Source organism: Ammodytes marinus (assembly GCF_949987685.1).
Source record: "Ammodytes marinus genome assembly, chromosome: 3".
Lineage (NCBI taxonomy): Eukaryota > Metazoa > Chordata > Actinopteri > Uranoscopiformes > Ammodytidae > Ammodytes > Ammodytes marinus.
The window spans coordinates 15,988,365-16,016,142 of record NC_137232.1 but is presented as its reverse complement, the minus strand read 5'-3'; the positions used below and the strand labels follow the sequence as shown (position 1 = coordinate 16,016,142).

General features: G+C 38.6%; 1 protein-coding gene across 2 annotated transcripts; it reads left to right on the top strand.

Moving 5' to 3' along the window:
• Positions 1–225: 225 nt before the first annotated feature.
• LOC307271343 (glutamate receptor ionotropic, kainate 1) lies at positions 226–27,409 on the top strand (the record flags this gene model as incomplete). Of its 2 annotated transcripts, XM_080053763.1 has the most annotated exons (16): positions 226–310; positions 7,431–7,598; positions 7,732–7,989; positions 15,852–16,033; positions 16,585–16,638; positions 17,367–17,540; positions 18,734–18,877; positions 22,581–22,688; positions 23,064–23,105; positions 23,481–23,594; positions 23,698–23,901; positions 23,998–24,221; positions 25,674–25,792; positions 25,939–26,156; positions 26,433–26,658; positions 27,048–27,409. In XM_080053763.1, the coding sequence occupies 16 exons, from the start codon at positions 226–228 to the stop codon at positions 27,335–27,337; spliced, it is 2,610 nt and encodes an 869-aa protein (XP_079909889.1). In that variant the 3' UTR covers positions 27,338–27,409. The 2 variants fall into 2 exon arrangements, with proteins under 2 accessions (XP_079909889.1, XP_079909890.1); XM_080053764.1 differs by lacking the exon at positions 23,064–23,105.
• Positions 27,410–27,778: the final 369 nt, after the last annotated feature.

The window sequence follows — 27,778 nt, the reverse complement described above, 5'->3', positions numbered from 1 at the left end:
GGATTGTAGAATGGGAAAACTGGAGTTATTTTGATCAGGGACAGCTGCAAGTGGAGTGGGTGTTTAATGTTGTTGTTTGTTCTCATCACAATGTGTGAGGGATGGATGTGGGTCGGATGCCAGTTGATTTTCGTTTCGGATACAAGGACCGGCAAGTTATCAGCATGAACTACCGAGGGCAGAAAAACTGATATCAATGTTAAATTCAACTCTGGAGGGAGTACCATGGCGAAAAGGAAGGGAATGTTATTTTCACTGCTGTACTTTATGGCTGAGTTTTGGCTCACTTCGCAGCAAGTCCTGAGAATTGGTAAGTGGGAAGCTCATCAGTTTCTTTATATGTTATTCCTTTTGACTATTAATGTACAGACTTCCCACTTGTTTAATGTTTGACTAGTGATGGAATTAAAACACTTTTATTTGTGGCATTATCATAATTTTGTTTTATAATAATGTTTGCAATGTTGTATCACTTACAATGCCTGTAAGTACGACACGTGTACTATATACTTTCTAAAGGTGACAGCCAATATGACAAATGCAGAGATTATACATCTGGATGTCATGCAAGGATAGCAATTTAGAGCAAAAAAAATTGTGATGTCTATACAGTATCCTTACAAGTTTCATTATTGGATTTTTTAAATGTTTTTCATAAAGGAGATCCTGACAGAATGCTGGGTTGTCCAGTCTATTGTTTTTCATCAAAATCCTCATGTAAATCCACTTTGGTTGGCTAATGCCAGGGTCTCGTCCATGTTTACTGCGTGGGTCAGAGGCAGATGAGTGATTAAGTTGGCTTAATGCTGCAACTGACAGCATGTATTGTTGGCATGATAAGGTCTTTGGCACAGAGGAATGTGAAATGGATACAGAGCTGAAGAATCAAAGGCTTTCTCAGAGAAACGTTGTTATATTTGCTTCACTCTTCCTCTACCTCACAAACTCAAAAGTTATCTAGTCTTGGCCAATGACATCTGCAAATTTGAATCTGGGTCTAAAGTGGTCTTTTAAGAGTTGACGAGAAATGCTTTCAACTTTACTGTGCAGTGCACTAGTAATTAGACAAATTAAAGCTCTTGCTCTGACTTTCCCCCTTTGATTTCTGATGTAACTTTGAGACAATGAGACAGTGTTTGCCAGAAAATTAATGCTGTCTGCTCCTCTCCAGTTGGTTATCACTATTCCTCTAATGGGTAGAAGATTGCATCACAAAAATGACTTTTAATTTGGGCCTCAAGCGTGCTGCTCTGTTCAACGCCAAGGGCGACTCTGTTTTTTTTTTCTTAATTTCCTCTACTTCTAAAGACTTTAACAATCAGACTTGTGGCATTGCATAACTTTAAAGGCTAATAGGCTAGCGCCACCACCATCCTGTCCTAACAGTCCCGATCTGTGCTCCATATTGTTAATCTCTTCAAATCATCTATCACTCTCAGAGGTCACCTAATCTTTGTCGTTCTCTTCTTGACCCCGCACACATAATAATCTCTCCCATATGGTGCGTGACTCCTTTCAATTAACATTTCTCTGTCTTTGGCAAAGTGTTGGCATCAGATTGTGACTGGCTTCCCCTCTTTTCACTGGGGTTGGTAATAATGGTAAATCTTCTCCCGCAAGCCCTTAAACAACTAACACTAATCTTCTTTATGCAGAAAGTCTCTTCCCCAAATATGGTACTTAGGCAGTGACCAAATCTCATCACTCGGGAGAGCACAGAAGCAGGAGCTTGTGGCTTGACCTCCACTCTGTTGCTGTTTGTGAAATTCCTGTTTCATAGCTTGCATACTCTATATGTTGATATCAGATTTGTCTATTCATGAACTACCTTTGGTCACAGAAATCTAATTTGTTGTAATTGTCTTCCTGTTTAATATTCTTACATCCAATGTTTGTATTTTTTTTTAATGGAGGTTGATTTTACATCATTATTCTGACTAAATGTTTTGGTGGTAGGTTGCAAGCAGCTATCCTAAGAACAGAGAAACCTCAGTGTGCCACATCAAACGAAGATAGTAGACTGGTTAGGACCTCCTCATTCATTCACAGTCTGGCACGGGCCCAGGTTGGAGTGGAGCTGGTGGGGGGGGGGGGGGGGGGAGGGGGGCTCACTGGGAACTGGCCCAGGATGGGGCAAAACACTACGTCATTGTGTTCCTCTGCCTTAAAAGACTCCCCTTCATGTGATAATTGATAATGGAGTCACAAAATCACAGATGACAATCAGGCTCTACGGATCGGTCTCTTAAACTTAACCTTTTACTTTAGGTTTCTGGATTCAAAATTGTCCAACCCAGAGCCCTAAACCTGAACACTGTTATACTTCTTGATTTCTGCACAGGAAGGGAGGAACAGAAGCCTATAAAAAGCAAGCCTAAGGGTTTATCAGCATATGCCTGCAGCACAAGCTGAATCTTTTGTTTTTGTGACCTCGTAGCATGCATCACCCCACAGCATTGTCTGGCCTATAAAAGATGAGATGGAGAGTCAGTGATCTTGAAATTATCAGAAATTAATTAATGGTAGCTATAGCAAGAATTTTCATTACACTTTATAAATTGTGTCAATCATAAAGCCCTGATAGAAAACAGTTAACTCCACAAGTGTTCCAATGGCTTTTCCTTGCAAAAAAAGCAGGGCTTTAATATACAGCTTTTCATATATATTTTATTTTATTGCATTTTTAAGACTGAATAAAGAAGATTTCATTCTTGAGTATTGACAAATGAACAATAAATTGTCTATCTCAAGATAACTTTTTCAACCATTTGCTTGCTTGCTAATAGCCTATATTGAATGAATAGATCCATGTCTCATCTGCAAACGTTAAAGCGTGACATGCTTATTCATCATTTTATATCCACCAGTATTGAAACTAATTACATTTACTGTGTTGGTTTGTGGTACTGTACTCCATGGAATATAGAAGTGCAGACCATAAAGGTGCACTAAGCCATGATCCTATGACCAATCTTGTTTAGGTTAACTCAAAAAGCTAACACACAGCTGTGTGTGGTTGTGTCCAGGCAGGATTGTTACAGGAGGCCAGTGGCCACAGCATCATGTCTAAAAATTAAATGTGTTAAAGATTTGATGTGATAACTAAACATTTGGTTTATAAAGGATATAAACGGTTCATCTATGAAAGAAAGTTGTATAAAGTATCCCACTCAGTACAAACTACTTGGTCACAATTATTTCATTACTGAATGCAAGGGGACCTAACATCTATATAAAAAAATTTAAAAAACTCAAATATCCTCATCGATATTAGCTGGGTTCCAATTTAAAACACTGATTATGTTATGAACTGAACATTTGTTCCTGTTTGGACCCTCAGGTGGGGTGTAGGTTTTCAACAGGAAAATGGATGAATTTCAACTAATGTATTTAGATGCATTCAAAGTTTTATAGGTTCATTTCACATACATCTTAGATAATAATAGTTGATAGTATGAGAAATGTCTTGGGTAAAACGAAAAACTAATTTATTTTCCTGGTGAAATGTGCCGAGTGTGTGTGAGGTATTTTAATTTAAAAAGCATGTAGAAATAAGATTGTCATTTCCTGCCTCAGTTTTCATCCTCCTGAATATAAAAGCTTATTTTTAGGAATGCACACTATTGAATTGAATGCCCTAATTTGATTTGACGATATTGTACAACTCATTTGGCCTCACTTAGTGCCCGGTATCGATATACTGTATACTGTACATACTCTCTTTTCCCCACACCTGATTGCAGCGATAATCAATATTGCTGATATTATCGTGCATATCTACTTATTTTCTTAATAATGAGGTAAAATTTGGTTGGTGCTTCTCTCCAGTTGTCTGCTTGGTTCATGGTGGTCATAAGCATGATACTGAGCTAGCTGAGCTTTAGTACTCTGTTTGCAGCCCAATAACCAAGCTCACAGCTGGACCAGTCATCTCCTCATGCAGTGTATATAACCACCTCAGGTAGCTTAATAATTTGTCTGCTCAAAATATGTTTTTGGCTAAGAGCTCAGCCACTTTAAAACAGTTAACATTTTCTAGTGGTGCTTTGGAAATGTGGAGCAGCACTGATTGCTTGGACCAGCAATCAGTCCAAGCACTCTGGAAATCAAGAAGCTCATTATACTTAAAACATAAATTTAAGATCCAATCTCAGGTGGACACACAGAGAGATACATGTGCTTTCCACAAAGCTCCAAAGCTCCAAATGAATAAGTGATCAGTGCAATATAATAATTGATATATGATCTTTATCTGTGTGTAAATAGTTTATATAGCTTAAACCCTACAACCAAATATACATCTGTCTGTTTCAAATAGATCTGTTGTTTCATTTGAACTTAGGCTTAGTGACCTGTTGCAGGATGATCAATGAGGTTACAGTCAAGGCTAATTAAATAGACTGGGTTGTAATGGTACTGTACATAAATGTATAAATATACAATTAATTGCTTCTGATAAATGCTGAATTTATAAGCCAAATTATTTTTATTTGAAGGAGTGATAGAGAACTAAAATTATGCTATTGTCATTATTAGCTTTTAGCCTCATTAGTTTTGGTATTATTTACCTTGAAATAAACTTTCCATATGCGTGCAGTACATATTTTTGTACTTTAGACATTTGTTAAACACCAACTCAACTCATGTTTATTTCCCCTTTTATCTTAACACAACACCTTGAAGGAAACACATCAAAGACGCTGAGATGAATATATTCTCTATAGGCTTATTACGGAGAAGGTTTTAGTATGTTGGCCTGAGATTTTTATATTCCTGTAGATAGAAATAAGAACATAAACAGCATCCTAGCAGCTGCTCACTGAGGCTTGGTAACCATAATTAGGATTGGCACTTTCAAGCATGCTTTTAGTGACCAGGGAGTCCAGACAAGGCCCTCTCAGTTTGGGGGTTGAGGCTATGCTACACCAAAGAAAAAGGTCATTCACAATCAAGGACTCAAGGGGAGCTTTTTTAAAAAGGCCCACGCCTTCCAAATCAATCACAATTTCACAGGACCTATTGCCATCTGTAGCCGCGGTGTTGAGGTCAGATGTAAACTGTTGCAGAATCGAAATAGAATCTTTATTATTTGTGTTCATAGTTAATATGACTATTGATTAACAATTGGGACAGTTGCAGAGTTTTTAAAATACCTTCCTTTAGTCTTGTGTAATCATGGTCGGTGTTGTAAGTAATTTTATTTAATTTTACATGCATTTAGGATAAGAAAATGACTCATTGTTCAGAACTGGCCTTGTTTCTGTCTGCACTCGTGACAATAAAAGTTAGTGGGCTGAGAACAAAAATGTTATCGTGAACTCACCGCCACTGAAGGCCCTGATGTTTTAAATTATATACATTTGAAAGGAGTGGGTGTAATCGTCGTGCAGGGGCATTTTCAGTGTGGATAAGGAATCTGAATCTCACATGAGTCCGCTCAACCTATATGCAGGTGGTGACAATCCAGAATTTTCCTGGCCTTAATTTGTATGTCTTTCATGCTTTGTTTTATGTAAAACATTGTTTATAATGCTTGTGTCTGGCTGGAATAATATATGCTATGTAGACCCGTCATCTATCTGGAGCAGCACGGTGGATTAAGAGTTGGATGGTTTTCCGAATGATCTTCTCAAATCTAAAACAAGCTCCTCCCTCCCTGCGGCTCTGCCACACACAGCCTTCTGAAAAGTGATTTTATTTTAAAGAGAAATGCATCTTGAAATAAAATGTCGTGGTCCCAGCTAATTTTTAAATTATTGGTCAGTGTTCACCGGCTCGTCCTATGTACAAGGATATAGTCAGACTGCACCTACTGAGGGAGTTTCGTCAAATGAACTAGAAAAGACAGCATACAAGTGTTATGTGCTGCTTAAAAAGTGTGTGTGTTTATTATGTTTGTCAGTCCTTCCTTGCTTGTTTATACTTTATAATGCCTCTTCTTGGTGCTTTTTCAATTACTCTGATATTTGGTCATTATTTTCAGAATAATTACAATGTGTTAGCTAAAATGATTAGCTGATACAATTGATGAAAACATTATTGACAAGTTTGAGCATCTCTTTAATGCTAGAACTTTTTCAAAGAAAATAAATGCCTGTAATTGGCTTCTTAAATTTGAGGTTGTGCGGCTTTCCTCTGTTTATTGTAAACAGATTATCTTTTGATTTTGAAATGTTAGAATAAACAAGTCATAAGGATACTTATGGAGGATTTTGATTGCTTTTTTTCATTAAAAAAACTAAATCAACAATTAATTGATCATGAAATCAATATTAAAAGTAGCCCTGAATATGAAACACAAAAGTGTCACATTTAAAAATGACATGTTAAACTTGGTTGAGCTCTCAGCTGTAAATTTGTACTTAAAATTAGCACTGGGGAGGCGAAGAAATCCCTTTTGCATGCTGATGATTATGTTTTACTACATTAAAAATGTTAAATCTTATAATATGCTAATATCCTACATGAAAAGAGTCATTGACGTCAATCGACTGCAGCATCATGGTCCTATTCCAGAGCAATCTGAATGGACAATGAGCAACTTCTCTATAAAACACACCTCTGGAGGTTAAATACCGGTACTGTAGTTTAAACACTTAAAGCAATGCTGGATTAGTAAAGAATTAGCAGTCAATTTCACAATAATAAGATTTTGGCCCAGTCAAGTAGCAGTAAATCAATGCATGGGACTTCTTCCACAACTTGAATTTACAACAAAACATTGTGCCCAAAATAAAAATGGCAACTAATCAGCTGAGAGGAAGAATATAGAGAAGAGTGTTTTTTGCATCCTGAGCAGAAACACTAAGCCTTTAACCACTTTACAGTAAATTACATTATATTTTGGGACTTGGCTATGTGATACCATAAACCACAAGCACATGGGTTTCATTGAGGGTTACTTACTGATGTCTCTAGAGCGGTAAAATGAAAAGGATTGTAATATGAAACGGGTGCAGCTTCTCATCTAGAAAGGATAACCGTTAAAATATTGGGAGCAAAAAGACGATATGCGATACATTTTAATGTATGCCGTGATTAGTATTAGTAGTAGTGAAGTATTACTGCATGTGGATGTATTAGCTGTGTAGCTGGCCTATAATGAACTAAATGTGTGGCATGTCTTCCAAACAGAATCATCCCACTTACTTTTGTGTCTGCTTGTGAAATTTAGGCCATGGAAATAGTGTGAAGTCAGTAAAGGTCAAGTGTAAATCCTGTCATCGCAACCAGGTCCTTCAGGAGCTTTATGTGGTGGACGTACAAAGAACATTGGGCCACATTATACAACTGTCTGCAGCTTTCAAACTTGATTAAAAAAAATACATTTTAAAAAGCTGTAATGGAAGTGAAAAACAACATTGATTGAAGTAACTCAAACTGACTCCTGGCTAGCTCTCACCTCCCCTGTTTCTTCTCTCTTTCTACAGGGGGCATCTTTGAAACACTTGAGAATGATCCCATTAGTGTTGAGGAACTGGCCTTTAAATTTGCTGTTACCAACATAAACAGGAATCGGACATTAATGCCAAACACCACATTGACCTATGACATCCAGAGAATAAACCTATTTGACAGTTTTGAGGCCTCGAGACGAGGTAAGGATGTTGTTTAATTCTGAAAGCTTTTTCATGGTGAAGAATCAATCAGCAAAAAAAACAGATTGGTTTTCACACTAGCGTCTCTCCTATTTGTTCATTTCTCTCTCCCTTCCCTGTTTTATGACCTCAGCCTGCGACCAGTTGGCTCTGGGTGTTGGGGCCGTTTTTGGCCCGTCTCACAGCTCATCTGTCAGCGCGGTCCAGTCCATTTGTAACGCCCTGGAAGTCCCTCACATCCAAACACGCTGGAAACACCCGTCGGTGGACAACAAAGACAGCTTCTACATCAACCTCTATCCTGAATACACCTCCATCAGCCGAGCTGTGCTGGACATAGTGCAGTACTACAAGTGGAAGGCGGTCACTGTTGTCTATGAGGATGCAATTGGTGAGTCCAGAGGAGATTTGATGACAGGACACACGTGGTTTTAATCCCCAATGGAAAAGTAGCAATTCAAAGGTGGAGTCAACAATTCTGGAGAACACTTGTTAAAAAACTAGTGAATACCCAGGCTGTGTATTAACACTGGATGTTTTTTCAGTGCTCACACAGTATGGACTGGTAGCTGATCACGAGTAGATATTCACCGCGTTTGACAACAAGTGATTCTCCAGAATTGCTGACTCCACCATTAAATCAGCAGTAAAGCACAAAATCCTGAGCAGCAGTCTTTTAGAGACTCTTATGGGTTGCAAGAAACACACAAACTACGTAGTATCAAATGATATCACATATATTTAAAAAACTGATGGCAGTATGAGTGCTTTTACAAGAATGAAAGCTTTTTATATGTTTACTGTACAATGTTTGTGCGATACAGTAATCTATATGGGCCAAGGGGTGAAACCTAACACTACAGCAACACAACAAGTGCTGTTTGTTGTTGCTAGGCAGGAAGGACCGTCGTTTTCTTTTTTTTTAAAAGTCAAAGCTAAGTGATGAGAAGGGATGTGGAATGGTTGCAATAAGGTAAATATTTATTGAACTTTAAGGAGTGTAATTTAACAGCACTCACAGGTCTAGAGCACATCTCAAAATCCCATAGGAGCTGTAGTTGTTGAATGCGAAAATAATAATTGCTTAAGCTATAATAACAAGCTATACTCAAACTCAACTAACCGCTATTGTTAATTTAACTTCAAATATGGCCAGATAGAACAAAGCCAATTTTCATAGGGAACAACGGGAAAATGCTCCATTATGGGACAACAACAAAATAAACAAGTACTGAGTTTCCTGCTAAGGGAAGGCACTATGGTTTACTTTATACCACAGATTTACAGTGTATTGATGCAAAAATCATCGCAACTACATATATTCATAAAACATCACAATAACTGAAATGATACTGTATTCATATGCCATGTTAGGCCTAAGTCAAAACAATGCATATACCTGAGAAGGCAATTATCCCACAACATCAAGCTCCTGCTGTGTAGTTACAGTAACACAACCTCGCTCATCAATGTGTGCTGCAGGCTACCACAACAACTGCACTCACAGAATCAAAGCACAACTACACACACCAATGATCTCACCAACCACTGAGCAGCAAAACTACAGCTAATAGAAAAACATATTTCTCCATGTGCATGTTGCTGTAACACTGTAGGCCTATATAATGTATTAAGATTCCTACAGACATTTACTAAATTAATACAAAGAAATACATACAAATGTAAGTATCCAATTATTAGGCATACTACAGATGCATGGGTTAGAGAGTGTTATCACTGAACGCTCAAATACAAAAAGCACACAATAGACAATGAGTCTTACCTTTGAAGGAGCTTCTTTGACATTGTGATTGTTCTCTCACTCATGCATTCCTCTCAGCAGGGCAGACTCCTCCACAGGAAATTGTAGGAAAATTCAAGTGATGTCGAGATGTGAAGAGAGCAGTCACTAATATTCCCTTGAAACACAATGCACCTGAGAAAAGAGAAGATTAAACATTGAAACCATGCTGTGAAACATAATTTACTGTTTCAAAACTCCCGCCATTGCTCTCTGCATAGACATGCAGTTGAAATGTCCTCTGGGCTATTTCCCTGGCCCACAAAGAGATATAATCCACTAGTTTTGCTAGCCACTGTAGCCTGCTTAAATAGCCTACTAATAATGAGTGTCATGTGCTAGTTTTGTTTAGCTCAAAATAGATATTTTTCTTCAACGCACCAAAACGTCGTGCCAACGAGGCCTCCTTACACCTGTATGAGCGTAACATACAAATTCCCATATTAAAGGGCGTCTCTAAACCATGGACCCATAAAGAAAACCAGCGTAGTTGGTCGTTTTATTTTGAAAGTATTTACCGGATGTTTCTCCATACCCTTATTTTCCCAATGATGTCGCTTGACGAATTAAATGTGATGAAGTTCCTCGTTGTGGCCACAACGGGCAAAAAAACACAATTTCTTATTGCATGAATATCTTTTATATACTATCTAAGATAAATATAGAACATTATGGTGGAAACTAGCGAGCGGTTCAAGAAACCAGCTGTAGGAACAAGTTAGCCTAGATGAGTGGTTCAGCAGTCCAGACAGTTCACTTATACTGTACCCTACTACAAGACAAGACACGTTATTTATTAAGAGATATTGTTTGGATGAAGAGTTTCATTTTGGTGATTTTAGTGTTTTAAAGTTCACCTCGCCTATGCTCGGTGCATAAAATGTTGCACCAAGCCAGTGTATGCCTTGACGCTAAGGAAAATATTATGTGAGGTATTTAGAAACGAGTGTTTTGTCGCCCTCCAGCGGTCACGGGGAGAGACTGCAGCATCACATTGTTCAAGTTAGCATCAAAACAGTCAGTACATGCAACTTAAGCTAGCATTCCTCTAAAACCAAATGAGGCGGTGAGAATTCAGAAACTAACTAATATCAAGTCCTGAACATTAAAATCCTGCTTTTAAAAATTGTTCGTCATTTCAAAACTCCCGCCATCACTCTCTGCGTTGACATGAATCCACCTACGCTGCTGAAAATGTTCCTATGGCTTTTTTCCTGGCCGCTCCAAAAAACTCATCCACTTGTTTTGCAAGCCACTTTAGACTGCTTAAACAGTAAACTAGTAATACACAGTGTCATACGCTAGTTTTCTTTAGCTCGAGGCATATATTCTTCACAGCACCATAATGTCATGACAACAACAATCTACGAAGGCCCTTTCCTTGCTATTGTGCTTAACATTCCTATTGCCATATTGAAAGTGCGCCTTTACGGTGGCGCTGAGCATTCACCAAATAAAAAAAAGTTTCAGAGCAGGATCTCGTAATTACGAGATAATATCTCGTAATTACGAGATAAGGATCTCGTAATTACGAGATAATTATCTCGTAATTACGAGATAAGTATCTCGTAATTACGAGATAAAGATCTCGTAATTACGAGATAAGGATCTCGTAATTACGAGATAAGGATCACCCTCTCATTCATCAATAACGATGTGTGTGTGTGTGTGTGTGTGTGTGTGTGTGTGTGTGTGTTTGTGTGCAGACGAGGTGAACCTAGCCATAGGAAAACGTAGGCAATAGCCTTGGTTTCCGGACTACAATGGGCCCCATAATCAATACAATTATTTTAAATATTTGTTTACTGTTCATTCATTAATCAGCGATCGCATTGGGAAATGAGGGACACACTTTCACTTTGTATATGCAGTTTGTTCATTATGAGCCACCGGAGCCACCGTACTGTGTTGCCTCATCCAATCAGAATGCCCGGTGGGCTAGTTCACTTTTACCTCCTGTTTGTTACTGTATCGGAACGCAGTTTTATTGAATGCTTTGATTAAATGCAGTCGTTAAACTCGGTGTAATCCATGACTCATACAAACACATAAGAACTTTCTACAAGGAGGGCATGACAATGATAGCCATGTCAACTTTGTGCAGATATGCAGTCACTTGGACTGTTCAGGAGAAAAGCCCAGTCGGACGTCAGCAGCTGATCACGGGCGTAAAGCCGAAAGTGTGTCCCTCAGTAGCCTACCCGATGCGATCGCTGATTAATGAATGAACAGTAGCCTAAACAAATATTTAAAATAAGTTTATTGATTATGGGGCCCATTGTAGTCCGGAAACCAAGGCTATTGCCTACGTTTTCCTATGGCTAGGTTCACCTCGTCTGCACACAAATACACACACACAGACATCGTTATTGATGAATGAGAGGGCGATCCTTATCTCGTAATTACGAGATCCTTATCTCGTAATTACGAGATCCTTATCTCGTAATTACGAGATATTATCTCGTAATTACGAGATCCTGCAGTGAAACTTTTTTTTATTTGGTGAATGCTCAGCGCCACCGTACGCCTTAAACCAGCGTAGTTGATTATTTTATTTTTAAAGTTTTCACCGGATTTTTCTACATACTCTTATTTCCCAAATGATTTCGCGTGACAAATTGTATTTGTTGCAGTTCCTCGTTCTGACCACTGGAGGGCAGAAATCCCAATGTTGTATTGCAGAAATATAGAGGATATTTTGGAAAATTTAGCATCGAGCGGTTCTAGGTCATAGAGGTAGGAACCAGTTGCAGATATAAATCGCAATGAATCAAGCTAAGTACAAGGACACAAACATTATTACAGTTAGTCTATTTTATGTGTCGTAACAATATAAAAGAGCACAGTTAATATGTCAAGGGTTCATCTGAAACAAGTTTAACTGCATAGGTTCCATTTGGTTCAGCAGTTCAGACGATATTGTTTAGATGTGATTTCATTTAAGTGACTTTTAGGATATTAAGTTCACCTCTGTGGATATAAAATGTTGCCAGGGAAACATTATTGAGCAACACCAGCCTACATGCCTTGACTCTAGCTATGGAATTTATTGGGTGAAGTATTTAGAAACGAGTGTTTTGTCGCCCTCCGGCGGTCACGGTGAGGGACCGCAGCATCAAATTGGTCAAGTCAAGTTAGCATCAAAACAGACATTACATGCCGCTTATGCAGAATTCAGAAACCAACTAATAAAAACTCTTGAACATTAAAATCCTGCTGTTAAAAATGATTAATTGTTTCAAAACCCCCGCCATTGCTATCTGCGTGGACATTTGTCTACCTATGCTGCTGAAAATGTTCCTCTGACTTTTTTTTCCTGCCGCCCCCCAAAAAAACCATCCACTAGTTTTGCAAGCCACTTTAACCTGCTTAAAAATTATAAACAGTGTCATACTCTTGTTTTGTTTAGCTCGAAATACAAAGGCAACTATTCTTCAAAGCATCATAATGACGTGCCAACAACAATCGACGAGGCCCCCTCCTTGCTATTTGTGTAACATTCCTATGATAATTTTATTTTGAAAGTATTCACCGGATGTTTCTACCTTCTCTTATTTCCCAAATGATTTCTCTTGACGAATTTAAGGTGTTGCAGTTCCTCGTTGTGACCACTGGGTGGCAGAAATCCCAATTTTATATTGCACAAATATAGAGGATATTTTGGAGAATCTAGCATCTAGCGGTTCTAGGCAGCAGAGATAGGAACCACTCCAGTAATAGATATAAATCGCAATGAATCAAGCTAAATACAAGGACTCACACATTATTAAAGTAAGTTAATTTGATGTGTCACTATATAAAAGAGCTAATGACTTACAGTAAATATGTCAAGGGTTCATCTGAAATAAGTTTAACTGCGTAGGTTCCATTTGGTTCAGCAGTTCAGACGATATTGTTTAGATGTGATTTCATTTAAGTGACTTTTGGGATATTAAGTTCACCTCTGTGGATATAAAATGTTGCCAGGGAAACATTATTGAGCAACACTAGCCTACATGCCTTGACGCTAGCTATGGTCTTTATTAGGTGACGTATTTAGAAACGAGTGTTTTGTCGCCCTCCGGCGGTCACTGTGAGGGACTGCAGCATCAAATTGGTCAAGTCAAGTTAGCATCAAAACAGACATTACATGCAGCTTATGCTAGCATTCCAAACAAAATGAGGCAGTCAGAATTCAGAAACCAACTAATAAAAACTCTTGAACATTAAAATCCTGCTGTTAAAAATGATTAATTGTTTCAAAACCCCCGCCATTGCTATCTGCGTGGACATTTGTCTACCTGTGCTGCTGAAAATGTTCCTCTGACTTTTTTTCCTGCCGCCCCCCAAAAAAACCATCCACTAGTTTTGCAAGCCACTTTAACCTGCTTAAAAAGTAAGCTAGTTATAAACAGTGTCATACTCTTGTTTTGTTTAGCTCGAAATACAAAGGCAACTATTCTTCAAAGCATCATAATGACGTGCCAACAACAATCGACGAGGCCCCCTCCTTGCTATTTGCGTAACGTTCCTATGATAATTTTATTTTGAAAGTATTCACCGGATGTTTCTACCTTCTCTTATTTCCCAAATGATTTCGCTTGACGAATTTAAGGTGTTGCAGTTCCTCGTTGTGACCACTCGGGGGCAGAAATCCCAATTTTATATTGCAGAAATATAGAGGATATTTTGGAAAAATTAGCATCGAGCGGTTCTAGGCAGCAGAGATAGGAACCACTCCAGTAATAGATATAAATCGCAATGAATCAAGCTAAATACAAGGACTCACACATTATTAAAGTAAGTTAATTTGATGTGTCACTATATAAAAGAGCTTATGACTTACAGTAAATATGTCAAGGGTTCATCTGAAATAAGTTTAACTGCGTAGGTTCCATTTGGTTCAGCAGTTCAGACGATATTGTTTAGATGTGATTTCATTTAAGTGACTTTTGTGATATAAGGTTCACCTCTGTGGATATAAAATGTTGCCAGGGAAACATTATTGAGCAAACACTAGTAGCCTACATGCCTTGACGCTAGCTATGGACTTTATTAGGTGAAGTATTTAGAAACGAGTGTTTTGTCGCCCTCCAGTGGTCACAAGGAAGAACTGCAACATCAATTTCGTCAAGTTAGCATCAATACAGACAGAGGTAGGCTAGTCAGCTTACTGACTAACGGCCATAACAAGTAGCAGAACATGTGGGCCTGATCGTTTTATACTCTGAGTAATTATACTAGTACAGGGCTAGCCAACGCCAGATGCTACCTGTATATGTTGTAGCGGTATTTCATCATGCGTGTTTACTCCCTTTTTAGTGGTCACATGGAGAAACTGCAGCCCAAAAATAGTCACTTTTGCGTCAAAAAGATCACAGAACAGATTGTTACGTTTCCGGTTTTATTTTCAAAATAAAGTGACCAAACAACAGCTTTCAAATTAACTAACGGAGAGAATAATTTAAATTTCATACATACCAAATTGTAGCCTATCTGGTAGGGCTTTATTTGGAAATGTGAAAAATTAGATTAAAATAAAAACTTCAAACAAGGTTCAGCAGTTCAGATTATTACAGTTATGAATTGTAATAAGTTACAGTTATTGCAATTTGCATAGGATATATTAGTGTGCAGGCTACATGATTAAAAAGGAGATATGCCTACATACTGTTGCATTTAATTTATTAGAAATTATAAACATAGTTCTTGTAAAAAGTTTGATGATGTTAATAACGCAAGTTGTCCGTGAATACCTTTTTTATATACAGTCTATCTCTATCGTAAATAGGCATGTGAAGTCAAGGGTGCAATTCCCTCTGGCGCCCACAGTTGGGAACTGCAATGTAAAATTAGTGAAACTAGTTTCAATGTTGACTAAAAGCAGGCTAACACTTGATGGTGAACTAATCGAGACGATCATGATCAGACTTAACCTAAACGTTCAACTTCCTACAGTACTCATAAGTTATTTCCGGTTATTTGCTGCTGAGAAAGTTGTTTATCATGCATTGGAAATTCAAACCCATTGGAGGTGAGCCTTGCTAGAAACTGCCCCTTAACTTGAAATCAGTGGGTCTCTCCTCAAGGGCCTCTTTCATCAGTGTATGAAAATGTTTTATTAAATGCATTTTTGTTTTTCTGTCCATATTCTCAGCTAAATGGCTGTAAACTGCAATAATGGAAGATATTGGAACACCTCTACATGAATGATGATTATCTGCATTGAAATGTTGACATCAGGCATATAACATGCAGTCAATGACGCAGATGCATTTTCAAAAATGTAATACTATTCAAGCAAAAACACTCCAACACAATCCAGAACTGTTTGTTTAATTACACAGTTATTTGCACATTAACTTTTTAATATGGAATACTTCATAGTTAAAAGTATACACATGGTGTTTTTTTGTTTTTTTTAGTATGTGATTGTTGAGACTAACGATTGTTTTCTTTTCTTTTGATTGAAGGACTGATTCGTTTGCAAGAGTTGATCAAAGCTCCATCCAGATACAGCATTAAAATCAAGATCCGCCAGCTGCCAACAGGAAGTAAAGATGCCCGTCCTCTGTTGAAAGAGATGAAGAAGGGGAAGGAATTCTACGTCATCTTTGACTGCACTTACCAAACAACAGCTGATGTTCTCAAGCAGGTGAGTCACACCAACATCTACCCGCGTCATGTCAAGTCTACACTGGGCAGACATCATTGTACTCAGGGTTTAGTTCAAAACGGGACAACAAAAATGCAATTGTCAGAAATCCAATTAGAATTTCTCAGATTAGACTAGTCCCTGTGTTATTTTCATGCTTCCGCATTGCTCTTGGTTTTAATATTCACTATGCGCAAGATAAGTCAAATTCTATCCCCTTCAGAAATCCTGTGTTCATTTCCAAATCCAAGCAGAGCCTATTTCTTGAGCCTTATACACATTGAGAATCGAAAGCTTCACAGAAGATTAATTGGAAACACTACTCTAACATGCACATGGTCACCCTGATACTTGTTGAAGCAAACCATGCAAACAATACAAAATGAGACAATTACAAAAAATGGTCGGAATGTTAAATTTGCCCTGAGTGTAGATGTCATTGGATGGTGTCAGGGCAAGAAAATATTTCTGATCCTGGCCAGAGCAAAACTGTGGTGTGTATGTACAGTCAGATTTAAAATGTGAACCATGCCATCTCTCATCCTATTTAGATCTTGTCCATGGGGATGATGACTGAATATTACCACTTCTTCTTCACCACACTGGTAAGAAAACTATTAAAGAACCATTTTTGAAATTTCTCCATCTTAAAAAACACATGAATATTGTTTTATCTCACATATTTGCACAAATAAGTTAGACTCTTGACGTTTCCCTTTAAAACTGTATCGATAAACCAAATAGATATGTCTGTGGTAACATGCCATGTGCTTAGACACTGCTCCATTGTCTTAATTAAATGTCCTTTTATCCTACACAGGCTAGAGATGTGTATGTTCTTCTAGAGATTCTGTTATGCAAAGATTATGCAGCTGAACTCTAACATCTGGTTTGTTTTATAATAAGATTGCAGCATGTTTTCAGTGTCCTTGGCATAATTCCATGGTATTATACTGCATACTCTTCCCTCTTTTAATCAAGAGTCCCTTCACCCTTGCTTAGTAAGTCTCATCTACTTTTGGATGCAGGGGTGGATTTAGTCACTTTGACACACTCCCTTCTCCTTTTCACACCGCTATGGTAGCTTCTCTTAATTTTACTGTACGGCAATCTGTTTTTTTGTTTACTAAAATTCTCCTGCTGAATAATTCAGCAGATTCACAGTAGTAATATAATGGAATAGTCCAATGTAGTGTGGACTGAGAGGAGCCATTTTAGCATATTGTTGGACAGACATCATAATTTAGAAAAAAGTTGAAGATATAAATATAGATAAATAAATAGTAGACAAATAAATAACTAATTTATGATGACAATGTTTGTACTTGTGAAGGATCTGTTCTCCCTGGACCTGGAGCCGTACCGCTACAGTGGGGTGAACATGACGGGCTTCAGACTGCTGAACATAGACAACCCTCAGGTGGCCTCTGTGGTGGAGAGGTGGGCCATGGAGCGACTGCAGGCTCCCTCCAAAGCCGAGACCGGAATGATGGAGGGGATGATGACAGTGAGTTGACCTTTACCATATACTCCTCATGTCAAAAGGTCTACCACGAGCAAAGGGCTGTGGTGTTTAGTGGTTGACACCAATGTTGACCATGTCCTCCCTGATGCTTACATGCTGTAAGCAAAACATTCAACAGGTCCTTGGAAGCCCATTTAGCCAAGATAAAGTCAGACAATGAATGGAAAATATATTGATAGTCTGAGCTAGTGATGGAAACCATCACTCTTTTTTCAGCCAATTTGATTTTTACACAGTTTTCCTTTGATTTGTTTTAGTCCGTTTGTTTGGAAAAATCAGACCAAGTCCTTTACATCGGGGTTGGAGGAATAAACATAGGAGGAATAAACATCATTTTCAAAACATTTCACAATCAGAGGGAAATAGGGTTATTATATGGAAATGTGACATTCTATTTACATATTGCTAACTTTGCTTCTTAAACTTGGCCAAAAATAAGGCCACTCAAAAATTCCAGACATCGTCACTGAGAGATTATATGGAAAATGAAATGCAGCCCCTAATCGTTGCCACTTGAATCAGAGTACAGCAATCCACCTTGTTGCTCTCTGATTGTGTGTACAATCACAAAGGGGCTTTGACTAAAATTGCTCACTGAATTGTGCTAACTTTGGCCTGTTGTGTGGACCTGTCTGATTGCTCCCCATGCAGTGAATGAAGCTAGCACTGCAGTTTTTTGGTTATGCTTTTAGGAACCCTGCGGTGCTTGCATGTGCCTCAACGGTCCTGATGTGATACAGTAAGTGCACTACATGATGGGTCAGCGCTACTGATGATGGATTTTGGCAGGCTTGTTTTTCTTCTCCTTTTCAATTCTTGATTTTCATTCTGAACATAATAATCAGAAATGCTCAGACAATCAGCGCAACATCCATTAAACAAAATAAACCAAAACATTAACGTTTATACTATTACAAATAGTAAATAAATATAAAAATAGGGTTTCTAACATAAAACAATCATTATATACTGTAGATTAAATATAATTTAACCAAGGGCTACAGAAAACAATCATTGTAATATAACAGCGTATGTTCACTTTTTTAGTTTTTCATGAGTCTTAAATTGCCCATGTACATGTTAAATTCAATGAGAAAAATATTGATGTCTGGGATGGACCTAGAGAACTTTGTTTTATGAATATGAATTTTACCACGGCCGTGTGTCTCTTTCAGAGTGAAGCTGCTCTGATGTACGATGCTGTGTACATGGTGGCTGCCGCCTCTCAACGCACCTCCCAGATCACTGTCAGCTCCCTGCAGTGCCACAGACACAAACCCTGGCGCTTTGGATCACGCTTCATCAACATGCTCAAAGATGTGAGTTTGGTTTATTCATGTGTGACACACTGCCACTCTTTCTCCACCAATACATCCATCCCTTTCACTGTCTGCCGCCTTTATCGCATTTCCTTGGGCGAAGGATCCTCAATAATAGAGTTAAATCAGATGTGATAAATGTGTGTGTGTGTGTGTGTGTGTGTGTGTGTGTGTGTGTGTGTGTGTGTGTGTGTGTGTGTGTGTGTGTGTGTGTGTGTGTGTGTGTTTGTGTGTGTGTGTGTGTGTGTGTGTGTGTGTGTGTGTGTGTGTGTGTGTGTTTGTGTGTGTGGAGCTTTTATTTTGAATGTTGATTGCAAACAGGGTGAGATAATAAAATATCATAATACTGTTTTGAGATTGTGGGATGCCATAATAACAAGTATCCTGAAGTTTAATTGCAAATGGAAAAAAGTATCAAAATCTGCATGAAATATTGATCTGACAGACGAGAACAGGAACACAATGAGACAGATGCAAACAGCGACAGTTCGAATATCATGCAGTCAGTCTGTCTGGCTACTAGGAAACATCCCAGTTAAATTATGGAAGCAGACAGTCTCGTCTCTGCTAACATATTAGCCTGAAATGAATAGGCTCTTATATCTTCCAGTTATATTGCATCATATTTCATCAAACAAATTAGCTTTTCGGTTATGAGTTGGGATGGAAATACTGAATTATATGGGCAATGACAAAGATCCCAGACAGCAGGTAGTAGAGTAAACAGCTCCTCAACTGAATGGCCTCAGCAGATACTGTATCTGTCTGTGATTAGACCTGTCATCAGCACTTTTACATTAACACACTTAGGTGTTCCTTCCAGATGAGCTTGTTGTGCATTGGTGATTAACACTGTTTTGTTCTGTCTTCTACTCAATGGAAGTGACGGCCTATACTATATCTTCTAAGAGGCATTGTTTTTATTGCACAGTATTTCATTTGAAACGACCACATTGACATTTTCCCTCCATGTTTTGGCACATTTAACTACAAATCATATGTATTTTTCACTGTAGCAGCCACTATTTTCCAAAGTTGACCATACAAGTTTTTATCAGTGTAAAGGCAAACAAAAGCATGATGGACAATCACACAGGGATCTGAGAAATAAATTGTCAGAATTTATAGTAAGGAGGCTGAATGGGAGAATGAGGAGCAGGTGTGTTGGCAGTTTGAGATGGGGCGGCTGGAGAAATGTCTGAAATGACAGCAGAGTTTAGTGGCAAGCAAACAGGCAAAACAGTTGAATGGTTATTAGGAAAAACCAGAGGATTTTTTTGATTGAAATAAGATTGAAATAAGTTATGAGTGTGTGGTTATGCTGTTAAGACTAAGCATACCTGCCAAGACTCATTTTTACCCATAAGAAAATAAAAGTTGTGCATTGCATTTTAGTTCAATGTCAAAATGCAGACAAACATGTTTTCACTGTTTCTAAGACTTACATGTAATGTATGTCAAGGATTTCCAGTGCCTGTCCTCTGTTTTATGCTAGTGTGCGTTGTGTAGATTCTGCCAATGCCTGACTTGACTAGGGGGCTGTGATTACATTTGACGTTGGGTAACTGCGTGTATTATTTCTGCATTCTCTGGCTGACGCGGAAACATGTTCAAAATTGTTGCCAAACTTAACTATATTTAACAAAATACAACAAATACAAAAGTAGTGCAAGAAGCAAGCATGTGTTTTTCTTACTATGATGCTGCTGCTCTGTCCTGTTTATTCATGTATGTTCAGTGAGGTTTAAGTCTTTTATCATCTGGATTTTCCCAATCCAAGAAGATCAATGTCATCATTACATGTACAGTAATGACACCGACACAGGGATGAGACAGGGACGCTTTTGATTGGTGAGGATTTAAAAGGAGACTTAATGACAGGAATAAATCTGGACTTAGTGGTCCAATAGGCCTCACATATATGTGCAATAGAACTGTGTGAAGCAATCTAATCGAAGAGCAACTTCACTAAACGATACCCTGTAACCTTCTATACATGCAACAGATCTTTGCATTAGAAACTGGTGTCACAACCTTTTCAAAGGGGATGTCATCAAGTTTAATCTTTCGTTTAATGTGTGTGTGTGTGTGTGTGTGTGTGTGAGGGTGGGTGTGCGTGTGTGTGTACTATGGATGTGTGCGTACCACAGTCAGTAACATCAACATGTCTTTTAGAGCCAACGTGAATTTCATTTTAAATTGTTACTCATAATGCAAAGCTTGTGAAGCAGTGTAACACCTCAGAATGATAAGTGAATGAACTACACACACACACACACACACACACACACACACACACACACACACACATATATATATATATATATATATATATATATATATATATATATATATATATATATATATATATATATATATATATATTGTTTCTTGCTTGTTGGCTCAGGATAGCTTTGATTTAGTTCCAGGAGATTGATGAAATAATTTTCACTTAAAAACTGACTGATGCAAGTTCCTATTTAAAGGTTGTAAGAACAAGATGACGAAAGGTGCAGTGCTGTTTGGAATCTGTTATTACACCTGTTACTGATTTCTAGCAAACAATTTGGCTGTCAGTTTGGAGTATTTTGAAGAATATACTGCATGGTGTAGCATTACACTGAATTAGTTAACCATTACTCAAACAGATATAAAATTGTATTACAATACATTTTTGCAGTGAGGGACAGTTCACCTTCCGACCCAATACAACCTTTCCCTCTTACCCGTAAAGCAATGTATTCATTTAGAGAACTTCAGTATGATTTGTGGGCGTTTGGAGCTTCTGCCAGTATTATATGCGGTAAATAATAAAAGAATTCCATACAAAAGCTTTATTTCCCAAAAGTATTTTGCTGTTCTTTTGTTATTTCCGGCTTCTGCTTACTGAAAAAAGTGTGTCCCTTTTCAATCGTAAAAAAGCTTTGTTACTTTTACCCTTCACTGACAATAATCCACAGGCTCTGTTGTGATCACTTTCACTGAGAACTACCTTTTTCAGTGGACACCAAGGTTATCACAAGTAACACAGTTCAGGAGGGAGAAGCAGTATTTGTTTTGTTTGTTTGTCAGATCTGCCCTTTCCACATGCTTCTAATCAGGTTTAATACATTAAACTTTGTGTTTTGGGATAAGCTTTTCCTTTATTTTTATTTTCAGGACACTATGATTTCCAGACAGAAACAGTTTAAATCGTGCCATGCCATAGCATGACCATTTGCAAATTTACAGTTGGCATAATGATGTGCAACTATGCCATCAACGCATAATGAAACTGGCCTCTCAGCTTCCTCTGTCAGCAAAGAATGGAAATGCAGCTTATTTCTATAAACCCTTTGTAATAGAGATTTAACCTGACTGTTATTCCTCGGAGCTCACTTCATTATCAACTGTATTCAAATATCTCTGAGCTCCTTTGCCCTCCTGCTGCTCTCTGCTCTGACACAGGCCATGACTGCCTGTTCCGTTTACATCACAGTCTAATACGTTAGAGAGGCTAAATATTTATATTAAGGATCCAACAAATGCAAATAGGGCATTGTGATGCAGTTTTTTTGGTCAATGGTCCTTCCCTAATGTGACACTCATCAATTATTCATATTTTTTGAATTATTAAAATTTTTCCAGGCCTCTGCTTGACTTTGCATTTGTGTACAGTATATGACAATAATTGTTTTTGTTTTCCGCCCTCTCTTTGCCACAGGCACAATGGAACGGCTTGACGGGACAAATTACTATAAACAAGACAGACGGCTTGCGGAAAGAATTTGATTTAGATGTCATCAGCCTGAAGGAAGATGGCTTGGAGAAGGTGAACTATCTGACCCGTGTCTGTACTGTCAGTGTGGTCAGTACAGGCTTTTATGATCCAGAAGAGCTGAAAGGAGTCAGACAAATATAGACAAACAGGGCCATTGCTGTTCACTCTAACCTCTTTTTCTTCTGAAGTTGAGGGAAGATGACTTGTCTGTGAAACAAAATTCAGTTGTCCTAATTATGCCTATAACTGCTATTACACGTAGTTTTTGCAAATAGTTGTAGCTGTCATTTTAAGCTCAAAAGTTTGTGGATGTTCCTCTAATCACATTGACATGCTGCCAAAATTCATCCATTGTTTATTGATTTTTTCCCCCCTTTAAGTTCAGGGCTGTGTGATTAAAATGTTTCTCTTTATTATTTCTGCAAGACAATCGCGGGCAGCAGCCGCCTGAATAAAGTTTGGAAAAAGGTCTGTACTTTAGCTGCCCAGGCAGACTAAAGGAATATTGACACATTTTCCTTATTGTACACCACCAGTGTGATGTCCCCTCCCCCTTTTTCTGAAAAAAAAAGAAAAGGTTTTTGGCACTGGTCAGTGGAAATGTTGAAATCAACATTTCTGGACCTGACATGCCATTTCGAGTTTAATTAGATATTGTTTTTCATGTTCGTCTCATTTTTTCTCCTCTATTCTAATCCTTGTTTGTTCTTCCATTGTAATTTATCTGCTTTCCTAGTACTTGTTTCTTTTCCCTTCTTTGCATTGATTACCTTGATCATGTGAAGGTATATGGATCCTTGATGTGTAGACAGTGTGGTTATTTTTATATTTTATTCTTCACAGATTGGCGTTTGGAACTCGCTGACAGGCCTTAATCTAACAGAAAGCAACAAGGACTCATCCACAAATGTGACCGACTCAATGGCCAACAGGACTCTCGTTGTTACAACCATTCTGGTAAGAATTTAAAAAAGAATAGGCTTACTGATATCTGGCTAGTAGCACTATTTCAGCACAGTCTGGATAAAACTAATTATGTCTATAATCTGCCTTGTTCCAGGAAAATCCCTATGTTATGTATAAGAAATCTGATAAGCCGCTGTATGGAAATGATCGCTTTGAGGGATACTGTCTGGACCTGCTCAAAGAGCTCTCCAACATTTTGGGCTTCACCTATGAGGTCAAACTGGTGACTGATGGCAAATATGGAGCTCAGAATGACAAGGGGGAGTGGAACGGCATGGTGCGAGAACTCATTGACCATGTGAGTACCAATCGGTATAATAAGCAAGAGAATATGCAAGTGTTGGGCAGTATTTATTTGACTGTGGCCCTGCTTGGTTTATTTGTTGTCTACTAGGTGGCTGACCTCGCTGTGGCCCCTCTCACCATCACCTATGTGAGGGAAAAGGTGATAGATTTCTCCAAGCCCTTCATGACACTGGGGATCAGCATCCTGTACCACAAACCCAACGGCACCAATCCAGGAGTGTTCTCCTTCCTCAACCCCCTGTCTCCTGATATCTGGATGTATGTTCTTCTGGCATGCCTCGGCGTCAGCTGTGTGCTGTTTGTGATTGCTAGGTAAACTGCCACTTAAAGAAAACGTGAAAACTTTGATTTGCTTCACAGATGGTATATGTTTTGCTAAAAATACATTTGACAAGCTTAAATAGGTGACCTAGCACATTTACAGTAACTATAGTAGATGTTGCTAAGTTAACATATACAGTATAGGGGAGAACGGGGTAATCTGAGCCACTTTTTACATTTGCTCCCCTCTAAGGGAGCTAAAATGATTTATCACTCAAATTTACACATTTCCCATTAATTCAGGATGTTTCCTAGAAATGGGCATTAGCAGAATTTTTTCAAGACAAATGGCAGTGAAAATATGATTGTTTTTAAAAAAGTTGTCATGTGGCTCACTTTACCCCAGCTGTGTGGTAAACTGATCCACTTACCCTTTCCACTCTGAAACTACCATAACAACACATATTGTAACAGTAAGAATCCTGAAAGCTAGCCACACATTCCAGAACTAATGTCGGACTAGTAAAAGAATGATGGGATTTGGTCAATTAAGCAAAGCAAATTTTCTAAACACTTGAAAGTAACTCTGAACAAAATCAAATACAACATATTATAATTCAAAAGGTTTTAATAAGATTCAAATGAAATATAGAACCAGTTAGATTAGAACACAGTCTGGGGGTCAGAACACAGGACCCTTAGAGCCAGCTAGTGTCTTGGGGTCAAAGCATAGGAAAATCAGAACCAGCGAGAACAGCCTGGGACTCAGAACACAGGAGAAGACCCAACTGGATTATAACATCAGCCTGTCATACTCTACAACTAGGCCTACTCTACATTCCAGCCCTGAAGGTTACAGGGAAAGATGAGAAGGTGCTCTTTCCGTGTGGTTGCCCCAGGTCGTCTTCCTGGTGTATTTCCTTGGCATGATGGCTTTTCTACAATGTGTATGACATTAAAATAAAACATATGTTATGTAATATTACATTAAAATATGTTTAAGACTAAACTTAACTTGTGCCTCATGGTGGGGGAAAGTGAGACAGTGGCTCACTTTCCCCCACAGCATTTGGCTCACTTTCCCCCACCACCACAATTTGAGAAAAAACTACCTCTCTTAGCATTTCAGGCTAATCTTCAGTTATCAGCATCACATGGTTTCATATGTTGGTAGTTCATCAACACGTTTGATAGAAGTTTTTCTACGTGAATACATTTGCTTTGGCACAACAGTTGATTAAGTTGACAGCAAGAACATTTACTTTTACATGCAAAATACCTATTTTGGTGAAAAAAACATGCTTATCACAGCACCATGAGGTCCTCTCTTTCAGGGCCATGGGGAAATGAGAGGGGCTTGAAAACATATATCTCACATGACCACAAATGTTTTCCGTTTCCTAGATACAGGGGGTGGCTCACATTACCCGATGCCTCAGATTCCCCCGTTCTCCCCTATACATATCCAAATTAATTTTGCATTTTTTTATTCTTTGTCTTCAGGTTTACTCCCTACGAGTGGTACAACCCTCATCCCTGCAACCCAGACTCAGATGTGGTTGAAAACAACTTCACGCTAATAAATAGTGTCTGGTTTGGAGTTGGAGCACTTATGCAGCAAGGTATGCTAACTATAACTAAAAGAATAAGTCCTGTCCTAGAGCACCTTCAACCACCATGGCTATGTTTTGTTGCATACCGTAGTCATCATTGTCTCATGATGTATTTGTTTGTAGAATTCATAATGAGTCTCTCTTTGTTATCTTAGGATCCGAATTGATGCCTAAGGCTCTCTCTACGAGGATAGTTGGTGGAATATGGTGGTTCTTTACATTGATCATCATCTCCTCTTACACTGCCAACTTGGCTGCCTTCCTCACTGTGGAGAGAATGGACTCGCCAATCGACTCTGCAGACGACTTGGCCAAGCAAACCAAAATAGAGTATGGTGCTGTGAGAGACGGCTCCACCATGACCTTTTTCAAGGTAATCTTCTTTCCGCTGTGCAGTAAATAATGGAGAGGAGGAATGCAAACACCGCATTTGATTTTAATTGACCTGACAATATGTACCCTTGGGCCTTCATTCCTCAGCCATTACAGTAACATTACACATGGATAAAAAACCTTAAGGTTAAAGGTCAGCCTCTTAGGAACTTGGCACTCTCACATGCAGCTTAACAAAATGGGCAGATGTGTACACACTTCCATGCATCAGTATGATTATTCCAAACTTCCAATAACTCCAAATCTGATTCAACAGAAATCTAAGATCTCCACTTACGAGAAAATGTGGGCATTCATGAGCAGCAGGAAAAACACAGCTTTGGTGAAAAACAACCGGGAGGGCATTCAGCGGGTTCTAACCACAGACTACGCTCTTCTGATGGAGTCCACCAGCATCGAGTACATCAGCCAGCGCAACTGCAACCTCACACAGATCGGAGGCTTGATAGATTCTAAGGGCTATGGAGTGGGAACCCCGATTGGTAAGAGAGATGAGTAATAAACTACACAGCTACACTTAAAGGTGGAGTCAGCGATTTTAGAGAATGCTTGTTGTCAAAATCACCTTTTGTAAAACCATGAATATCCCCTAACGATCGCTACCAGTGTGTATTGTGTGTGCGCTGAAGAAAAAAAACAGTTTTAATACACAACCTAGGCTCTATAAACGGGTATGTTGCTAGCTACTGTTTTTTAGCGCACGCACACTACAGACAGGTGGAGGATCGTGGGGAGATATTCACTGATTTAGACAAATAGTGATTTTGACAACAAGTGTTCCTCAGAATTGCTGACTCCACCTTTAAAACCGTTATATGGCTGGAAATGGCAATAATCCCGTGTTTTATCCTGCTGCTGTCTTCTGCTTTAGGCTCTCCTTACAGAGACAAGATTACTATTGCCATCTTGCAGCTTCAGGAGGAAGGGAAGCTGCACATGATGAAGGAGAAGTGGTGGAGAGGAAATGGCTGCCCAGAGGAGGACAGCAAAGAGGCCAGTGCTCTGGGTGTGGAGAACATAGGGGGAATCTTTATTGTGCTGGCAGCTGGACTGGTCCTCTCAGTTTTTGTAGCCATTGGAGAGTTCATTTACAAATCCCGTAAAAACTTGGACATTGAGGAAGTTAGTGTTGGTCAATGCGAATGGCACAACAAGTATTAACACACTATAGTGGACTTGACCGATGACTGTTACGGACCTATGACACATTTGTGTAGTCTTTTTGTCTTCTGAGGGCCACAGTAAACACTTGGCAAACAACAAATTTGAAGTCTGAATGTGTTGAACTGCATTGTTACAATCAAAAAGCAAATACTTTTTAATGCGGCTTTTTCGTGTTTTCAGTAGTTTTGATGTAGAGCACATGGACATTTTAGTCTTAATTGGATAAATAGATTTGAACCCCTTTTTATGATGACAGATGGTTGTTGACTTTTGACACCATGACACTTGACCATCTTGGCCTTGCTGTTTTTTTTTCTGTAACATTGTAACGTTGTTTGTGTGGGGAAAAAATCATTGTCATGACATGATATTGTGGGTAAGTGGTATCCTTTGAGATATGTTTGGTGTACACATTTTAACAACTGCAGTAGGTTTGAA